Below are 15383 nucleotides of genomic sequence, written 5' to 3'. Positions count from 1 at the left end.
AAATAACACTAATGGTGCATGTTTGGGCGTACTCTGTAAGATAAATGATAGGTCAATTCATTTTAGAACAATAAGTGTGTTAATGATGCTTACCACTTTTAATGCGTAAATTGACGAGCAAGTTCAGGGGATGAAGGGAGACGCCATGAGTTGTGAATCTCCAGAGTTTGCTGGTCGATTTATGCCGCTCGGCTATTTGCTTCACACAAATGCAATCTCGTCCTCAAGCTCCCTGTTATATTTAAGAACTTGCCGGATTTGCAAAATGAATCGCCCATTAAACTCTCCGCAGAAAGTTAGGGCTGGTAATTAACAGCATAAGGACTCTTTTAACAGGGTGATAATTGTCAATCCAATGCTTATAAATCTCTCTGGCTCAGAAAGGGAACAATTTAAATTGTGGAGTCTCACTCCTGCAGGTAGTATATTGTTCTTAGAGCTTTTTAAAATTTTAAATGTTAAACTTTTAAATTCATTCCTACTTTTCCTTTCTGCCTCTTTCTCTCTTAATCCAATCTTTCTTTCCCACTTTATTTCTCTTTCTGTCCCTGATTTGACTCTAATTCACCCGATTTCTTTCTCTGTCGTTCCTCTGTTTCTTTCTCAATTCTTAAACCTCATTGGTTAAGGAGATAGGCTGTTGTTCCCATCATTCACTGAGGTCCCAGATGCCCCACTGTCCCTCTCCGCACTGCTATCAGCTCACACCCAGCAGGTTACAGGGCAAAAATGATATTCGAGCTGAAGGGTGAGGAGATGGCCTAACTAATGGAGCACTCTGTGAGATAACTGACTCCAGCAAGATGTGGCCCAATATGTTTCTCTTGTGACTGACTGCTGTTTAATTCTTTAATAATAATGGAGAAAAGAGGTCCCGTCCATGAGTTTAGAAGAAAGAGGTGATCTCATTGAAATGTGTAAAATTCTTAGGGGGCTTGACAGGGTGGATGCTGAGAGGCTGTTTCCCCCTGGCTGGAGAGTCTAGAATGGGGGGGGGTATAGTCTCAGTATTAGGGGTTGGCCATTCAGGGCTCAGGTGAGAAGACATGTCTTCACTTAGAGAGTTCTGAATCTTTGGAATTTAACCCAGAAAGGTGTGGATGCTCAGTTCTTGAGTATGTTCAAGATTGAGATTGATAGATTTTTGGACACTAAGGGAATTAAGGGATATGGGGATTGTGCAGGAAAGGAGTTGATGTAGAAGATCAGCTGTGATCCTATTGAATGGTGGAACAGGTGCAAGGGGCCTAATGGCCTACTCCTGCTCCTATTTCTTATGCTCTCATGATGTATTTAGACAGTGAACTCTTTATTTCCTTACAACTGCAGATATATCTGACTCATGGCAGTATACCAGAAATAAGCAAACTAAATCTGCCTGAAGTACTTCAGCCTTGTAGCTATCTCTTTCTGTGCCTGATCCTTTGACTTCACAGCACAGTTAGTTCACAAAACAGTTGAAAATTTAGAGGCTGCATGAACCTGCATTTCTGTAGTGAGGTTTCCAGAGAATCCCACAGCACAGAAGGAGCCCATTCCGCTCATTGTGCCTGTGAAAGAACTTTCTAATTAGTCCCACTCCTCTGCTCTTTCCCCATAGCCCCATAACTTCTTTTCCTTTTCAAGTATTTATTCAATTCCCCTTTGAAAGTTACTATTGAATCTGCTTCCACCGCCCTTTCAGGCAGCGCGTTCCAGATCTCAACAACTCGCTGTGTAATAAATTCTCCATCTACCTCTCTGGTTCCTTTACCAATTACCTTCAATCTGTGTCCTCTGGTTACCGACCCTCCTGCCACTGGAAACAGTTTCTCCTCATTTACTTTATCAAAACACCTCATAATTTTGAACACCTCTATTAAATTCTAACAAATATTGTGATGTGAGGTGATTGCCATCATGGAGAATCAGTGTACAAGAGAAATCGTAGGATTTACAAGTTTATCTCACGTTCCCTGCAAATTCTTATTGGTATTAGGGACTGAAAGAGACATCCAGACTTCACTTTCAACATCAAAGGCAACACATCAAGCATTTCATCTTTCAAGTGTTTTATTGATGTCAGAGTGCAAGGACAGTTCCAAGGTCACAGCAGAGCTCATCTCTTCAATACGGGTTCCTTGACTGATTGTAACAATTCAACCCTTTCCAGTTCAAGTAAACACCTGCTTCATCACTTTAGATATTGCAGTTGTGATCCTTTCAAACCAAATACAAACTGTTCCCTCTTCAAAGCAAACAATGCACAAACCTGATTTTCATCACTCCACCATTAGCGGTCATGTCGTCAGCTGCCTGGGCCCTAAGCTCTGGAATTCCCTCCCTAAACCTCTCTGTGTCTCTACCTCTCTCTCCTCCTTTAAGATGCTGCTTAAAATCTACCTCTTTGACAAACCTTGTGGTCATCAGCCTTAATAGCTCCTTATGTGTCAAATTTTGTTTAATGTAATAAAGCATCCCAAGGTGTTATCAATGTGGCTCAGTGGGTAGCCCTCTCATCTTCTAGCTCATCGGGTTGTGGGTTCCTGTCCCACTCCAGGACTTAAATACAGAAATCAAGGCTGGTACTTGCAGTACTGAGCGAGGTGCTGGCTTGTGGATAAGAGGCACCATCTGCCCTGTCAGGTGGATGTAAAATATCCCATGTCGCTATTTTGAAGAGCATGGGAGTTCTCCCTGGTGTCCTGGACCAATATGTATCTCTCAACCAACATCGTGGAAATAGATTATCTGGGTCATTATCACATTGCTGTTTGTGGGAGCTTGCTGTGCGCCAATCGGCTGCTGCGCTTCCTACATTGCAACAGTGACTACACTCCAGAAGTACTTCATTGGCTGTAAAGTGCTTTGAGATGTCTTGTGGTCACAAAAGGCGCTATTTAAATGCAAGTCTTTATTTAAAGGGGCTATATAAGTTGTTGTTGTCGTAGTGAGTCTTTCAAATTTTATTGCATAGAATTACAGAGAATGTACAGCACAGAAACAGGCTATTGCACTCAACTGCTGGCATTGATGCTCCACATGTGCCTTATCCCATTCTATTTACTTCATCTCACTCTATCAGCATTTCCTTCTATTCCTTTCTCCCTCATGTACCTTTTGAGCTTCCCCGTAAATGTATCTATGCTATTCACCTCAACCACTTCCTATTGTAGTTAGTTCCACATTCTTGCCACTCTCAGTAAAGAAGTTTCTTCTGAATTTATTGGGACTGTGAGCTGTTAACAGTACAGTGAGGGCAACGGGGCACGTAGGACTTCAGTGAATAATGGGACTAACAGTCTATCAGAGAGTTAAGGTTTGAGAAAGAAACAGAGGAATGACAGAGAAGGAAACCAAGTGAGTTAGAATCAAATCAGGTTCACTTTCTGGGCTGGAGAGGTTGATTGGCAGTCATTAGCAATTATCATGTTGTAGTAGCGTACTTACATTGTCAATTACTAGCCTTCACTTTCTGAAGTGAGCTCAATGGGTAATTAATGTGCAAAAGCAGAAATTTCTTGAAACTCATGGGAAAGTTGAGGACGAGCTGCCGTTTTTGTAAGACTAATGGCGGAGCAGAGCAAATCATCCAGCAACTTGTGGCCATTCACAACTCACGGGGAATCTCTTCCTTGCCACAAGTTGCTGGAGGATTTACACTTTAATAATGGCGCGTGTCAATAAACAGCAATATCTGAGCCAATGCTCTTTAATAAGTGCTCTTTATAATCATTGTTCATGTCCCTTCATGGAGATTATTTTAATCTACTGATTGACCATTCGATTTAGGAAAGTGCCAGTGTGGCCAGTGCTCCTGTTTTCCACCGGGAGATAGACGTGTCTACAGGAAAAACTGTGAATGTGATGACCGTCAGTGTGAGGACAGTGAAGGAAGCATCTGTGGCGGTGAGCGGTTTTATTTTTGTTCTGGAATACATGAAGAGACTAGGCATTGTCCCTAAACACAGAAATTCTTTTATTCACTGAATTGTTTATTATAACATTTGCTGCATAAGTCATACCTCTACCTTAATCATCAATATAGACACCTCCAGTGATTCTGCCAAGGATAAGTTTGCATGACTACTTTTTAATTAATTTTGGGATTTGGACGCTGCTGGCAAGGCAAGCATTTATTATCCATCCCTAACTGTCCTTGAGCAGGTGGTGGTGAGCTGCCTTCTTGAACCACCGCAGTCCATGTGGGGTAGGTATACCCACAGTGCTGTTAGGAAGGGAATTCCAGGATTTGGACCCAGCGACAGTGAAGGAACGGCGATATAGTTCCAAGTCAGGATGGAGTGTGACTTGGAGGGGATCTTGCAGGTGGTGCTGTTCCAAAACGACAATGATTGTTTTGTCATTAATTGAAATAACACAAGAACATTTTCAGTAGCTCCAAAATGCTTAGGGTTGGAAACAATGAAGAATTAATTTCAATTGATACTGTTAGTAAAAAACGACACGGCAAACTAACTGAATGCGTCTCATCATCATAACTCATACAAACCGCCAGTTGTAAACTCGATTACAGTGAAGAGCAGAGTAATCTGATTAATCAAATCTTCAAACAAACCATGATTCGAATGGAAATGAAGATAAGATCACGTTATGTTAATTAATGTGTAATATTCAAATGGAAAGAAGGCCAGGCCAATCACAATGCAATAATTTATAATTAAAATGACAACAAGCCCACGCTGGTTATATCAGTGAACCTCACAGTCCGGAGCTCATTTTCCACATCTCAACACAAAATCCATAATTACAACTATGTTTCTACATGAAATTATTACACACAGTAAAAATCAGATAGGAAATACTCAAGATTATTTATGTCGTTATCTTTGTATTAGTTCTTTTTGCCGGTTAGTTTTGGCATCACAAAATGAGTATTAAATCTGCACACACATCTCTAATATGTTTTAAAAACTTTGAGAAATGTGGCTGCGAACTCACAATTGATGAAATTGAGCATAGGATAGGAACTTTGGGACAGAAGGAGGCCATTCAGCCCTTTAAACCTGTACCGCCATTCAGTTAGATTATGCCTGATCTGTAGCTGAATCCATCTACCCGCCTTGGCTCCGTAACCTTTAATACCCTTTACCCAACAAAAATCTGTCAATCTCAGTCTCGAAATTTTCAAAGTCTATGCAACATTCCTCACAATTTAACCCTTTTCGCCCTGGTATCATTCTGGTGAATCTACACTGCACCCAGTCCAAGGCCAAGAAAGTACTCCTGAGATGCAGTGCCCAGAACTGAGTGCAGTATGATCAACCTCATGTGCAGACAGAGTTTCACAGCATAGAGTTAAATTTAAACACATCAGAAATCCGTGTGCGGATTGAATATACACACAATGGCACCTTGTGATGTCAAATCTAATGTGCAAGAGAAAAGGAACACAAAGTTTTCAACATAAACAATCTCGAGCTTTTGTGATTTTTTTTTACTGTGGGGCTAAAAATATGTACAACATTTTAAAACAAAAGAAACATTTTCATGATCATAACTTCAAGCGTAAGAAGGTTTAAGGAAATTTCCAGTGAAGTCTGTTCATCACTGTGCCAGTAGAAAAGTACTTATTCACTTGCATTTTTCTACAAAAGTGTTACAATCTTCTTTACTGACAATGATTTTATAAAAGGCTGGAACAACATTCCTCCTCTAGGTTGCAAATTCTGAACTTAGCCTGGCTGGTGTTTACTTATTCTCATTAATGTCTTAAATTAGGCATTGAAACCCCGATACTGTTTATCGTCATTTCTCATCTATCTGTTTTTTTCCAATATACTAGCTGAATTCATGTGGTATAAAAACAGAAAGTGCCGGAAATACTCAGCAGGTCTGGCAACATCCGTGGAGAGAGAAACAGAGTTAACGTTTCAGGTCTGTGATCTTTGCCAGCTCTGATGAGTGTTTCCAGCACTTTCTGTTTTTATTTCAGATTTCCAGCATCTGCAGTATTTTGCATTGAATTCATGTTGCTCACAGGCAAAAACAAAAATCTTTATGTATGCGAATGTTCAATCTGTTCGTTCACGCTTGATATATGATGGCCTGAATTGGGTGGTATAATTGGGGAGGAGTTGGTAAAATGGAGTTGGGTAGCCTACTGCCAGATCCCTGACCTTAAAACTATCGTCGTAACTCCCCTCCTTCCACCCTCAAACAGATATTTTATGGTTTCCCCTTTGAAGTGCTGACAATCCCAACAACAACAACAACTTGTATTTACCTAACACCTTTAACATAGTAAAATGTCCCATGGCGCTTCACAGAAATGATTATCAAACAAAACTTGTTACTGAGCCACTTTAGGAGATATTCGGACAGGTGACCAAAAGCTTGGTCAAAAAGGTAGCATCTTAAAGGAAGAGAGAAAGCTGGAGGTGGAGAGACTTGGAGAGGCAATTCTACAGTTAAGGGCCACCAGTGGTTGAGCGATGAATATTGGGGGTGTGCCAGAGTCCAGAATTAGAGAAGCACAAAGATCTTGGACAGTTGTAGGGCCTGAAGAGATTACAGCGAGGCAATGGAGGGATTTGAACACAAGGATGAGAATTTTAAAATTGAGGCATTGCTGGACAGGGAGCCAGTGTAGTCAGCAAGCACAGGGGGTGATGGGTGAACAGGACCTGCCTCAAATTATGATATGGGCAGCAGAGCTTTGGATGAACTCAAGTTTGTGGAGGATGCAAAGTGGGAGGCCAGGAGAGCTGGCCAATATCATTCTATATGAAACACAATAATAATATTGCAACATTAACAAACTAAGTACAAGATCATAACTGTCAGGCACCTGAAGCAAGATGAATTAATTAACTGATATTTAAAAACAAAGACAAAGATTATCAACCAGAACTAGACTGAAGCGAACTAGAGGAGGCCTACTTAGACCTGGTATTGGCAGCACTCATTGAGATCGAGGATAGCAAGTCATGAAGTTTGGCAGGATTCAAGATGTCCAAAGGATTAGTCTAACAAGAGGGAAAAGATATTTTGTGCTGCTAAGTAAAGATTTGATTTTAAACACGGAGGCAAACGATCTTATGATTGACTGTAAAGCATTTATTGTCTTTTTTGTTTATCTTAATTACTTTTAACTGATTGTATGAAACAACTTAGCAAATTGAAACTGAATATTGTGTTTTGATTGATTGCTGGTCTTTAAATCCAACCTCTGTAAAGTGAGAGGATCACCATCTTGTGAAAAGCATTTCATTGATCCCCCAACAGATCTAATTACAGTTCAGACTTAAAGTTCTGTGCATCCCTGTAAATGCTAATACATTCTAGCTCGTAACAAACAATATTCTGCCTATGTTTCTCTGGTCGCTGTGCACATTGTACAAGAATAATTGGACAAGTCCAAACATTTTGAGCTGCAGTGACCTGCAATCAATAACCGGGGCTAGTAATAGCAAGGTGACTGAATTTATTGAAGCTTCTTACAGTCTTTGATTAAACAATATGAAAGAGTCCCAGATGGATACAACCACTGATTATAGATGTGCTTGACGATTCATAAGTCAATAAAGGAACCAATTTGAAGAACTTTAAGGAAATTGGAAATTTCTCAAATATTACTCTAAGGTTTAGACTTAATGGATGTTTGTAGGCTTGCAGTTAATTTAGACAGCTGGAGCTAGATTTACCAATGGAGAATACAATTTGTTTTTAATATATGGTCATTCTGTACTTACCCACTGAACAGGCAATGGCATCTGTTCATGTGGTAGATGTATCTGCAACGATGCCTGGTTTGGGAAACACTGCCAGCATCCGAGGATTTGCAACATGTCGGAGAAGAGGAGCAGGAGTCTGTGCGAATCATTCAATGGAACAATCTGCTCCGGCAAGGGTGAGAAGCTTCCATGTAACTTCTGAAATTATTATTTATCTTTTATGTTATGTTTATAAGTGTAGAATCATATAGCGCAGAAGGAGACCATTTGGTCCATCGTCCCTGTACTGTTTCTACAGTTGAACTATCCAATTAGTCCAATTTCCCTGCTCATTCCCCATAGTCCTGCAATTTGCAAGTGTTTGTCCAATTTCCTTTTGAGAGTTACAATTGAATCTGCTTCCACCGTCCTTTCAGGCAGCGCGTTCCAGATCACAACAACTCGCTGCTTAAATGAAATTTTCCTCATCTCCCCTCTGATTCTTTTTCTAATTAGCTTATGTCTGCATCCTCTGGTTACTGACCCTCCTGTCAGGGGAAACGGTTTCTCCCTATTTACTCTATCAAAACCCTCAATGAAATGCATATCAGTCCAGAGTATTGCGCACCTTGGCAAGTGGTGTGAGTGGGACATGAGTTCTCAGAGGTTGCTTAGCTTTATTTAGTTTGTAACATTTATTGCTATGATTTTTTCATTGACTTGACGTTGCAAATCTTTTCCAGGTTCCTGCCATTGTGGGAAGTGTATTTGTGGCTCTCCCCAGCAATGGTATATCTCGGGTGAATTGTGCGAATGTGATGATCGAGAATGTGACAAGCATCAAGGTGTCATCTGCACTGGTAATTACTGCACCTCTTACTTTTCTAATCATCAAGGTAGTGCACATCATTGCAGAAACTGTAGTGCGCCTGCGGCCAGACTAAACTTTACAGGCTCTGCATGTTCTTCTAACCTGATCTTAGTAACAAATTCATTGAGAGATTTGTCAGGTAAGCTCCCCACCTGCCAAGAATGAGGAAAATTAATTTTGCCACATGAACATTGATTTTAAACAGTTGTTGGTGAAGAAAGAACTTGCTTTAAAAAACATTTGGTGACTTTGGCAGGAGAGAGACATTAGCATATCAACAGACAAGTACTGCGAAGGATAAAGGAACTATTGCCTGCTCCACTTTAATCCACAATGGACTTTTGATTACCAGCTGAGGAACCAACAAGAAAACAGGCCATCCTAGACTGGGTATTGTGTAATGAGAGAGGAATAATTGACAATCTAGTGGTGCGAGACCCCTTGGGAATGAGCGACCATAACATGATAGAATTCTTCATCAAGATGGAGAGTGACATCGTTGATTCTGAGACTAGGGTCCTGAATCTTAGTAAAGGAAACTATGAAGGTATGAGGCACGAGTTGGCCATGACGAATTGGGAAACGTTACTTAAAGGGATGACGGTGGATAGGCAATGGCAAACATTTAAAGAGCGCATGGATAAACTGCAATAATTGTTTATCCCTGTCTGGCACAAAAGTAAAACGGGAAAGGTAGTCAAACCATGGCTTACAAGGGAAATTAGAGATAGCATTAGATCCAAGGAAGAGTTATATAAATTTGCCAGAAACAACAACAGACCTGAGGACTGGGAGCAGTTTAGAATTCAGCAAAGGAGGACCAAGGGATTGATTAAGAAGGGTAAAATAGAGTACGAGAGCAAGCTTGCAGGGAACATAAAAACTGATTGTAAAAATTTCTATAGGTATGTGAAGAGAAGAAGATTGGTGAAGACAAATGTAGGTCCCTTACAGTCAGAAACAGGGGAATTTATTATGAGGAACAAAGAAATGGCTGACTAACTAAATGCTAAATGCATACTTTGGTTCTGTCTTCACAAAGGAGGACACAAATATCACACCAGAAATGTTGAGGAATACAGGGTTTAGTGAGAGAGAGGAACTGAAGGACTGAATGGCCTACTCCTGCTCCTAGTTTCTATGTTTCTATGTTGAAGGTGGAAAGGCTAGCATTCCAGGTTATGCTAAGATGGCCGAATACACAAACAGACGTGGTCTGACCGGTTTGGGTCACATGACTAACTGAATGTTGGAGTTTTTTTAATTTAAACTTCCAGCAAGAAATTTGAAATCAGAAAGCCGTTTTCTCCTGGACTGAGAACACCTCTCTCCTGTCTGCTGTCATCTCACTCTCACCAGCTTCGGAAACCATTGAAGACAAATGAACCCCAAGACAGAAAACAAGATTTAAGAAGAATTCTGGGCCCCAATGAAAAGCAAGACTACTTACAAAAGAACTACAGTGAGCTCGAAGCACAGTAAACAAGAAATTCTTCTGATATTGCCTCAAGCCTCTCCATTTTATTTTTCGTCTGCTCTTTTCTGTCCCTATTTGCATGTATGTATCGCGTGTGCATGCTAGTGTGGGCGCGTTGTATATCGGTAGGTATTAACCATATCAGAGTTTAAGTTTCAGGTTTAATATATTTCACTTTTCTTCTTTAAACCCAAGAAAGCCTGTTTGTGCTCATTTCTTTGCCTTATAATTGGAAACGGTGAACAAGGATTTACCAAGGGAGAGCTCAAAACACAGTGTGTTTAAAATTAGACCTTGTTACAATAAGACCAGGTGAAGTCAGTTAAAGACCCCTGGACACCTTTCTTACCTGGTGGTAACAGAGTCTAAAGGGTTGAGCCATGAGATTAATTAGGGACAAGCTGCAGGGTGATTCTTCAGTGACTGAGCATCTGATTTCAAACATTTCTGTTTTTGGGGTTATTAATCTTGGGGGTCACGGCCAGGAACTTCAGGGAGTAATATAACCCATTGTATAGCCTTCCTTCAGATATTAGAACAGCTATACTGGAACAAAACATCTACAAAGCAGATTTGGATTTATACAAATATCAATGTAATTGAAGCATAGAAGGCTTGTATGCTAACTGTTTTGATATAAATGTTCTTCTGATCCAAATATAATTTTGATTAATGGAATCATAGAATTATGTTGCACAGAAGGAGGCCATTTGACCCATCATGCCTGTGCTGGCTCTTTGAAAGATCTATCCAATTAGTACCACCCCTTCCCCCACCCTGCTCTTTCCCCATAACCCCGCAAATTTTCCTTCTTTTCAAGTATTTATCCAAATCCCCTTTGAAAATTACTGTTGAATTTGCTTCCACCAGCGTTTCAGGCAGCGCGTTCCAGATCACAACAACCCTGTCCATAAAAAAAATCCCATCATTCCCTGGTTCGTTTTCCTTCATTCTGTGTCCTCTGGTTACTGACCCTCCTTCTGGAGATTCAGGCATAAATGTTCTTGATAAACTAATGATTAATTTCTGAGTATTGAGTGGTGGCCCTAAAAAGCCAATAGAATTAACAGAGTTACATAAACATCACAGCACAGAAACAATCCATTCAGCTCGATTAGGCTGGTTCCACATGATCCTTCTCCCACCCCTCTTCATCTCACGCTATCAGCATATCCTTCTATTCCTTTCTTCCCCATGTGTTTATCCAGCTTCCCCTTAAATGTATCTAGAGTTTTTGCCTCAACCACTCCCTGTGGTAGTGAGTTCTACATTCTCACCACTCTCTGGGTAAAGAAGTTTCTCCTGAATTCCCTGTTTGATTTATTAGTGACTATCTCATATTTATGGCCCCTAGTTCTTCTCACAACATGGTATAGCATGTGGGCGTTTTGAGATAACCTATTTACTGGGGAACCTTAACCTTATTGAAAGAAATAAAGTCTGCATAATGTAACTGTATGGATGTACCAGACTCGTACAAATACTGAGGGTGATTCCAAGATTCAGTGCTACCTGTGGGAAGTAGAAGTCCCAGGGATTGCATCTCTGGAAGTAAGGAGCACACAGCTGTAATTTCCCATTTGTTAATTTTAAATTGTTTCCACACCTGCTCCCGATAAGTGATGTTTCCCCCTTGGGAGCATCTGATTGTGGAACTCGCGCCTCGACAATCCTCTTTTGTTGCCCAATTCACTGAAAGGTAATAGCATTCATGAAGTGCAATAAAGTCCTGCCAAGGTTTGCGATTTCTTTGTTATAACTGAAGAGATTGCAAACATTGTTAACTGTATATTAATTGTGTGGATGCAGGTGGTAGGCATTAACTGGTGATTCACTTGAGCCCCTATGAATAGGCACAGACTAAAACTGTGGTTGGTGGGTTCAGAAGCATATGCTTGTAATGTGTAACTCTGTAAATAAATGTAAAAGTTGGTGAAGATTGGTTCCAGTTCTATCGTTCACCAACTGGCTTACTGGATTGGATCAAACAGATCTTATATCTTGACAGGTGTACAGTGCAGCTGAAAATATCTAGCATGTCCATCGTACCATTTAAACAGTAAGAAATTAAATTGGATTATTTTTTATAAATACACAGACGCAATTTGGGGATTGAGTTTTCCACCGATTGCACAGTCGTATCTCGGACTGTTTGAAACATCCAGTCCACTTTTTACTGGTTGCTTTGACATTCCCCTAACTATCAATCTGTTCCTGTGCCTGTTTCCTCTACTTGCATTTCTCTCTCTGCTTGGTGCCTGAAAACTGACTTCAATTGAAGGAATCTTAAACTCTCCAAACCATTCATTAGCACCCCACTCTCACCAATCACATTTCCTCTCTATCTCTCTCTCTCTCTGCAGGTCTGCTACCCGCTTGCCAGGCTGTTGATTACAGCTCTCTCCTTTTTATATAGCAGCTTTCACCTTGTTCCATCTTCTACAGTGGCATCTGATTCTCCTATTTGAAAAGAAATAATTATGATTGCTCCATTCCTCTCCTTTAAATCTGCTCTGTTATCCTCAATAGTTTAGTTTTAACATCCTAACTAGCAGATTGAAAGCGAATGGCCCCAAATCTTTCTGGAAAAATAACAACTTGGTCAGAGGTGGGTTTTAAGGAGGAGAGAGAGGTAAAGAAGGGGAGAGGTTTAGGGACAGAATTCCAGAATTTAGGGTCTAGGCAGCTATAGGCTATAGTCAGGTACAAAAAAATAATCAAAAAGGCTAAAGAATGTTATCCTTTATAATCAGAAGGCTAGAATGTAAAGAGGAGGAGTTTTTGCTACAGCTATACAAAGCGCTGGTTAGACAATATCTGGAGCACGGTGTACAGTTCAGGACACCACACCTTAGAAAGGATATATTGGTCTTGGAAGGAGTGCAGTGCAGATTCACCAGAATGTTACCAGGGTTCCAAGGGTTAGATTGTGAGGAGCAATTCCATAAACTCGGCTTTTGTTCCCTGGAATATAGAAGGTTAAGGGGGTGATTTGATAGAAGATTTTAGTCATTTGAAAGGAATTGACAGGGTAGATAGAAAGAAACTTTTTCCAAGAAACTTGGACTGGTGGGGAGTCTAGGGCAGTGGGACATAGCCTTAAAAATGGAGCCAGGCCATTCAGGAGTGAAGTTAGGAAAAACTTCTTCACACAAAAGGTAGTTGATGTGTGGAACTCTCTCCCACAAAAAAGCAGTAGAAGCTGGGGCTCAATGAATAATTTTAAACCTGTGTTGGATGGATATTTGTTAGACAGTGTATAAAAGGACACAGGACCAAGGCAGGTACATAGAGTTAAGATACAGATCAGGTATGATCTCATTGAATGGTGGAACAGACTCGAGGGACTAAATGACCTCGTCCTGTTCCAATCTTCCTAAAGCATGATTGCCAATGGTGACTCTATGAAAATCGGGGGTGCTCCAGAGGCCAAAATGGGAAGAGATCTCAGAGGGTTGTAGGGCTGGAGGAGGTTACAGAGATAGGGAGGAGCGAGACCGTGGCAGGATTTGAAAACAAGGATGGGAATTTTTAAATTAGGGCGTTGTTGGACTGGGAGCCAATATAGGTCAGTGCACACAGGGGTGATGGGTGAATGGGACTTGGTGTGAGTTCAGCTATGGGGCGGCAGAGTTTTGGCTAAGATGAAGTTTATGGAGGGGGGAACAAACAGAGCGGGATTGCTACATCTGGCTTCACAAAACAACTGTAGTCCTTTCTGATCACCTCCCTTCCACCTGCCCCACACACATTCCCAGATTTACCTGTGGGCCTTGGAACAGGGTGAAATTAATAAGGGCAGAGAGGTGAGCTGTCTCAGAGTGCCCAATTGGTGTCTGCAGTTTGCCTGATTTATTGTGCTGAGGCCCAATTGCAAGTTTAATTTGGCAATCAGGCCTTTCTATTCCAGTGAACCATTTCTTGAGTGGTGTCTGTTTTGGGAAGTAAAGGCTAAGGAATTTAAACCCCCCTATTTCTCTCCCTACTCCAATGCTGGTTGAAGTACAAGACCTCAGCCAAGAAAAGGTATTACATTTTTCAGTCTTTGTTGCTAATCTGCTCCACTTAAGCGGTTAATATGCCAGTAACATGGTGAAGAGTTCCTCTCACAGATATGCCATCAATATCTGCTGAGGCAAAATCCCAGTCCCCCATCAGCATTGTACCAAGCAGCTGGCGGAATGTGACAGCTGCATTTTTCATTCCGAACAGCAAGACTGTGAACCTGTAATTTTTCTGAGGGTTTAGCAGATGCAGAGTGTAACTTGGCGTCTGTGCTAAGATGCACTTGCCAGCAATCTTCTGTCAATTCTAAAGGCATCAGATATTTGCTGCCTATTTGCTTTCTCCAGAATCTTTCCTTTGTGGGTCATTTGGTTGTCAATTACCTCTGTGAAATCACCTGACTTACAATAGTCAATGCAAAACCAAGAGATCAACACCACCAGTCAGCAGCTAGAGTATTGTGTTCAGTTTGAGGCACCACTCTTTAGGATGGAGGACAAGGACATAGAGAGGGCCAAGAGGAGATTCACTAGAATGGTATCAGGGATGAGGGACTTCAGTTATGTGGAGAAGCTGGGATTACTCTTTACATAGAATTTACAGCACAGGAACAGGCCATTCGGCCCAACTGGTTCATGCCAGTGTTTATGCTCCACATGAGTCTCCTCCCACTCTCTTCATCTAACCTGCTCATCATATCCTTCTATTCCTTTCTCCCTCATGTACCTATCGAGGCAGGAATACAATTGGCTGCCAGCGCCACAGAGGCAAGCTGACAATTTAGATAAGGAGTGATTTAGATGGCCTGCCGGCGGAGCAGCCCCGTCCCCTGCACCCCCACCCCCCCCGCCCCATGCGGAGGCCGCCAGCTCCCCGCTGCAGGCTGGGGGCCCATCGGAGCTACAGGGTCCATCCTCCAAAGAGGAGGCTGTCAGCAGCAAAGGTCGCACTTGGCAGTCCAAATGCTGCTTCTCTCTGCTCTGAGGGATAGGCCTGCTCGACCCCTCTGAATTTTTACTTTAACTTTATGCCTCTGAGGGTGCCTCCATTTTGAGCTGCCCTCACATTCTCCTGCCTGCTTCAGCAGGTCCCACCTCTCCCGGTGGCTGTACAGCTGCTGGCCCTGTGATTGCCCTGGCAGCTGGCCCAGGGCGGCAAGCGTGGAGGCAGCAATTAGGAGACCGCCTGCAGGAAAATGGCTCCCTTGGTCTGGCCACCAGCAAGTGAGGGCTCAGGGTCTCCATTTGGTCCCAACATCGGGGCCCTAAATCCCACGGGGAATTCCTGTCCATCCTGTTCAGCCTTTCCTGATGGTTATAACCATTCACAGACTTCCGGTAATAAGAGACACTTTCAATGATATCCATTGCCAGTA

At 41.7% G+C, this 15383-nt stretch overlaps 1 protein-coding gene across 1 annotated transcript in view; it reads left to right on the top strand.

Annotated features, from left to right (window-relative positions):
* Positions 1-15383, top strand: part of itgbl1 (integrin, beta-like 1) — a 151413-nt gene that overhangs the window by 124602 nt on the left and 11428 nt on the right. Inside the window, exons 8-10 of the mRNA XM_068032928.1 lie at positions 3772-3888; positions 7706-7852; positions 8399-8515. Coding sequence (XP_067889029.1) covers positions 3772-3888; positions 7706-7852; positions 8399-8515 — 381 coding nt within the window. The remainder of the gene's footprint in view (positions 1-3771; positions 3889-7705; positions 7853-8398; positions 8516-15383) is intronic.

Source organism: Heterodontus francisci, chromosome 6 (genome assembly GCF_036365525.1).
Source record: "Heterodontus francisci isolate sHetFra1 chromosome 6, sHetFra1.hap1, whole genome shotgun sequence".
Lineage (NCBI taxonomy): Eukaryota > Metazoa > Chordata > Chondrichthyes > Heterodontiformes > Heterodontidae > Heterodontus > Heterodontus francisci.
The sequence above is the reverse complement of the archived record's forward strand: the minus strand, read 5'-3'. Positions and strand labels throughout refer to the sequence as shown.